Consider the following 6,208-nt stretch of genomic DNA (forward strand, 5'->3'; position numbering starts at 1 on the left):
ACTCTGGAGAGAGAATAGGATTCCAAAAGCCCCCCCCCCCGATTGCTGCCCCCTGGTGTACGCTCCTTGCTGAACCGCCTCCCCTTGAGTGTGGGTGAGACTTGTGACTGTGATGGGATATCTCCTGTGATGCATTCGGTTACATCAACTTTGTCACAGCGAACTGGAGACAGATTCTCCTATTGGCTTTAAAAAAGTAAGCTGTCATGTTATCAGAGGTGGTTAGGACCTGAGGGTGGGCTCTAAAGTTGAGAGGGATGATCCCTGCTAACAGCCACCAAGAAAGACGGACACCTCAGTCCTGCAAGGAACTGAATTTTGCCAACAATCTCCATAGGCTTGGAAGAGAAACCCAAGCCTCAGATGAGATTCCAGACTGAGCTGATGTCTTGATATCAACCTTAAGCCAAACACCCAGCTCACCTGACTCAAACACTGTAAGAATGGAAATTTGCATTGTTTTATGCTGCTAAGTCTGTGGTCACTTATGATATATAACTAGAGATTAATACAATGGATTTCTAGGACTTTCTCCTACATATATCTGGGTGTTCCTCTATTTGTGCATGCATGTGTTTCTGTGTGGGCATGAGAGAGAGAGAGAGAAAGAGAGAGAGAGGAACAAAGAAGATGATGATGAAATCATTCTATCATCTTTACCAAATAAGTTTCATAACAAGCAAAATTGAGTTTAACTCTAGAATTATCTACCATGAATGATGCAGTTGCCACATGAAAATGGTGTTCAGTTTTCAATTAACTACTGGGTGCTCTCTTTATTCCCACAGAGAGAGAGACATGAAACTCGTGGAAAATGACAAACGTGAGCCTCGTCACAACGTTCTTTCTCATGGGGCTTCCCCATGCACCAGCACTGGACATCCCCCTCTTGGGAATCTTCTTGGTGATTTATGTACTCACTGTGGTGGGGAACCTCCTCATCTTGCTGGTGATCAAGGTGGATTCCCACCTCCACACCCCCATGTACTACTTCCTGACCAACCTGTCCTTCATTGACATGTGGTTCTCCACGGTCACTGTGCCCAAAATGCTGATGACCTTGGTGTCCCCAGGAGGCAGGGCGATCTCCTTTCACAGCTGTGTGGCCCAGCTCTACGCCTTCCACTTTCTGGGGAGCACCGAGTGTTTCCTCTACACAGTCATGTCCTATGACCGCTACCTGGCCATCAGTCACCCGCTCAGGTACGCCAGCATGATGAGTGGGAGGACGTGTGCCCTCCTGGCCACCAGCACGTGGCTCAGTGGCTGTCTGCACTCTGCTGTCCAGACCACGCTGACATTCCGTTTGCCCTACTGTGGGCCCAGCCAGATCCAGCACTACTTCTGTGATGACCCTCCCATCCTCAAGCTGGCCTGTGCAGACACCTCCATGAACGAGATGGTGATCTTTGTCAATATTGGGGTTGTGGGCTTGGGCTGCTTTCTCCTGGTAGTGCTGTCCTATGTGTCCATCATCTGTTCCATCCTGAAAATCCGCACCTCAGAGGGGAGACACAGAGCCTTTCAGACCTGTGCCTCCCACTGCATTGTGGTCCTTTGTTTCTTTGGCCCTGGTCTTTTCATTTACCTGAGGCCAGGCTCCCGGGATGCTGTGGATGGGGTTGTGGCAGTTTTCTACACGGTGCTGACACCCCTTCTAAACCCTGTGGTGTACACCCTCAGGAACAAGGAAGTGAAGAAAGCTCTGTGGAAGCTTATAGACATAGTAACATATTCCCGGAGCAAATAAACACTAGAAAGTAGATATGCTCATTTTTCTAAAAAAACACTAATATAACTTACGCATCAACATGCAACATATTACATGTGTGTTTCTCAGTGTTAAATGTTCTCCAGAACCATCCACTCAGAAATATTTGTTTCATGGATTTTCTGAGGAATTTTTAAAATCGGAATTAAATTTTATTGATGATGAGCTTGCTTAAATTTTGGTCTATCAAATTTTTCTCTGTGTTTTTTTTTACCTTTTGTTCCATTTTACTGAGCTACAGTTCACATATAACATTGTTTTGCCTTCTTAAAAATTATGTATTGTGCTTGGAACTCAGACACAAGGGTTGTTTTATTCATATACCTAAGTTTATAATATGCTTTTTAAAATTTTTTTCTGAAGGCTTATGTACACAACTCGGGAGTTACACTCCTGGGCATAGTGTCCAAGGACAGCCTCAAATATCAGAGTCACTTACTCATGGTTACAGCTGTGTGACTGCCTTCTCAGTCTGTTAGTGGCTGTGTGTGTGGGGGTCCCAGTGTGACCACCCTTCTTTCTGGCATATTGTGACCATGTTAATTGCTCCAATATTGAAAGGGTTCTTTTTTTTTTAAGATTTTATTTATCTATTTGAGAGAGAGAAAGAGACCAAGTTTTGGGAGGAGGAGCAGAGGGAGAGGGAGAAGCAGGCTTCCCGCTGAGCAGGGAGCCCGATGCGGGGCTCGATCCCAGGACCCTGAGATCATGACCTGAGCTGAAGGCAGACGCTTAACTGACTGAGCCCGCCAGGCACCTCTGAAAGAGTTCTCTAAGCTCTGAGCAGCTCCTTAACTCTCTCGGTGGGTCTGCCAGGATGGGCTGTGGAGCTGACATGCTCCTCTCAGGAACTGACAATCGCCTCCTTGCCAGAGCCCTGCAGTTTCCCAGGCTGGGTGAGGCAGAGCAGGAGGAAGGTAAGGACAGGAACCACTAGTCTCCATCACATATTCTGACCCTGATATCTAGTGCTACCTGACCAGATGTCCACAGTCAGCACCAAACAATTCGACACTGGATTCTTTTACCACAGCTGGTGGCGGCTGGTCATCTGCCCAGGGAGCTCTTGTACCTACCACCTTAGGGTCTTGGAAACCCAGCTGCACCAAACTATAAGCTGCTTTGGAACCGGAACACCCCACATTGCAGGCTGGGGCCAATGATGTTTCCTATGTAGAAGGTAGAAAAATGAAAACATCTTTAAGTAACCTGTTCATGGGATTTCAACATTTCTTTCACAAATCAGAAAAAAAAAAAAAAAAAGCCTAGAGAGGACAAAACACCCTGAATATACCTATTTAATAGCTACATGGCCCATATTGGGCGCCTGGGTGGTTCAGTTGGTTAAGGGACTGCCTTCAGCTCAGGTCATGATCCTGGAGTCCCAGGATCGAGTCCTGTATCGGGCTCCCAGCTCAGCGGGGAGTCTGCTTCTCCCTCTGACCCTCGCTCCTCTCATGCTGTCTCTCTCATTCTCTCTCAAATAAATAAATAAAATCTTTTAAAAAAATAGCTATATAGCCAATATTTGTGGGCATCCATATATGATGGATGAAATGCTATACTTGCATCCAAACAGAAACAAATATTGGCTCAAATAACTTTGGAAATAATTTTATGCTCTTTACCCCATTTTCCATCTCAGAAATGACCGTCTCTCAAAATACTGTTATGAGGATTAAATGAGTGTATAGAAGTGGTTTGAGTGATACTGATTCATAATAAATTCTTTTTTTAAGACTTTATTTATTTATTCATTCAAGAGAGTGAGGGAGAGAGCACGAGCAGGGTGGGGAGGGGCAGAGGGAGAGGGAGAAGCAGGCTCCCAGCTAAGCCAGGAGCCCAATTTGGGGCTCCATCCCAGTACCCTGAGACCGTGACCCAAGCCAAAGGCAGACACTTAGCTGACTGAGCCACCAAGGCACCCCAATAAATTCTTAATTAAAGTTCTAAAGTTCAAACCTGGGACCACCAACAGATAGCCTGGTTCTCATTCTCTTCACAAATTATGTCAATGACTCCCAGACATTAAAATAGAATTTTTAAAGATGTGTGAATGTTGTTTTTATTATTATTATTATTATTATTATTATTATTATTATACAAATTACTCCAGCTAGTAATGGACAATGTAATCATTCTGATTCATTAACTATTTTGATAAATTTGCTACCCTTATTTTTACTAGTTTTCAAGGAATTTAACTATAAGAAAATACCTGAAATGTTAAAACTATAATGAATTAAGTTATTCTAGAATAATTCAGAGACAAAACAGTAACATTATTGAGCTTGGGATATGCTAGACACTTTGTAAGTTAATCATTACAAGAACCTTATAATCATTACAATAACCCTATAAGAGGTTCTGCCGTTATTAAAAAGAAAATGCGAGAATAAAGGCAGGTTAGATAACTTGACAAAGTCACACACTAGTAAGGAATATGGTCAAGGTTTAATTTCAGGCTATCTGGCACCAACGCCCATGGTGTTAAATTCTACTGTATTATTATGATCACTAATTTCAGAAACTTTCCATTTTGGGGGGAGCAGAGCAATACCAATTAACATCAGTAATTATTGGAATAACAAAACACTGATTTTTGAATACTTATGTGTATTTTATAACAGAAATGTAGGGTTTTGTTAGAAACTACATTTTCCCCCATAGACTATGAAAAGCACATGATCTACTCTACCTCCACCGAAGTGAGATTGCAAATGTGTCATCCCGTGGTATCATCCCATCTGTTTCCTTATGTGTTCCGCATGAAGCTGTGGATTCCTCTGGGAAAAATACTGTCATAGTCCCATAGTCTCCACCGACATCAATCTTGGTGTGATTTCTTTAGAATATTCTCCCTGCTACAGACCCTTTCTATTTCCAAACATTTACTTTTTGAGGCACCCAACTTCTGATCCACACTCATAATATTAGGTATCATTCCTAAACAGATGCCACCTCTTTCCCTCCATGCTGTTCCTATTTCTAAGTTCAGGTCCCTGATAACTTGAGTTTCTTTGGTATTTCCATTTGGAGATCACCTCAAACTTCCTATGTCTACACCAAAACCTTTTTTCCTTCTTCCTCAACATTTGTCTCTCTGTGGTATGATCGGCACAACAAAAGTAACCCTGAAACTTGGAACTTCTTCCCATCGTCTCTGCTCACACATTTCTTCTTCATGCAATTGGAAAAGGGGTAAAAGAAGAAATAGCGAAAGAGGACAGCGGTAGGTTGGCATGAAGAAATTCCAGAAAATAAAGAAGAATGTTGGATAATTTTAATACTTCAATAATGAATCCTTCACATTATCAAATAATAATTGGGACACCTTATTTCGTAAATACTTCATTGAGTTGTTAGTATGTTCCAAGAGCTATTAGTACTGTTTTCAAAAGGGGAAAAGAAAAAAGAAAAAAATACTGGAGAATTGATGTTTGCATTCCACATGGGGAACAATGAAATCTGAGCAAATGTCTCATCACATTGTGCCACATTTTAATGTATTCTCCTGGGTTTCTCCTCAAAATAGCAGCTCTGGAGTATAGAACTTCTCCACTGAAGCTCGTTATTAGTGGTGCCATTCCCCTTTTAACCTGAATTTTGAAAATATTGCTTGGTCATAGCATGATGTGTCTGATTGATTCCCTGAAGCTAAATTTTCTGAGTTCACTAGTGGTTGAGAACTGTCTATATTATAGAAGTCGTAGCTGAGTTATAAGAGGTAAATAACTAATATAGAAAAAATCAGGCTCAAATCCAGAATGAATGGGGTGACTTTTATAATGATCCCAATGCTGAGGCTTGTTCATTCACTCGTGCTTTCTCAAATAATTAATCAATGCAGTAATTCCTTCAACAATTTAAATTAGGTGACTCCTATATTTAAGCCACAGGGAACACAGGGTATCAAGACAGTATCTGTGCTCCAGAATCCAGAGTCCAATGGGAAACACCGAAGTAGACAAATGAATCTTACAGTGTCCTAAGGTGTATATGGGGTGCTACAGTACACAGCATGACATCTAACACAGATTAGGCAGTAGAGTGAATTACCACCTGAAAATAAAGAAAATAACATATCCAGATGACAAACACTTGCTTCAACCACATAACTCAAAATAATTAGTACATATAGAGTATGAATAATACAAAGGTGATTTCAGTCCTCGTGTTGTGGAGTCTGCTCCAAATTCGCAGAGCTTCCGTTTTCCAGGCCAAAGCATATTGCATGTTGAATCTTTTAGTTCTAACAAGAAGAACATTTGGACACAAGAGACTAAACCCAAGGCTTTTCACATTTCTTTTTATTGTCTGAAAAATCTCTGTATCCAAACCGTGCATACATATTGACCAGGACCTGCCCCCACCCAACCACAAGAAGGCCAGAAGAAGGTGTAATCCTACCATGTCCCTGAGGTAGAGATGAGGAAG

At 42.0% G+C, this 6,208-nt stretch overlaps 1 protein-coding gene across 1 annotated transcript; it reads left to right on the forward strand.

The window, feature by feature from the left end:
* The first annotated feature begins 814 nt into the window (after positions 1 to 814).
* LOC118529038 (olfactory receptor 10G7-like) lies at positions 815 to 1,750 on the forward strand. Its single transcript, XM_036081755.2, has one exon. The coding sequence runs from the start codon at positions 815 to 817 to the stop codon at positions 1,748 to 1,750; it is 936 nt and encodes a 311-aa protein (XP_035937648.1).
* The last annotated feature ends 4,458 nt before the right edge of the window (positions 1,751 to 6,208 follow it).

The sequence above is a fragment of the Halichoerus grypus genome, chromosome 11 (assembly GCF_964656455.1).
Source record: "Halichoerus grypus chromosome 11, mHalGry1.hap1.1, whole genome shotgun sequence".
NCBI classification, from domain to species: Eukaryota; Metazoa; Chordata; class Mammalia; order Carnivora; family Phocidae; genus Halichoerus; species Halichoerus grypus.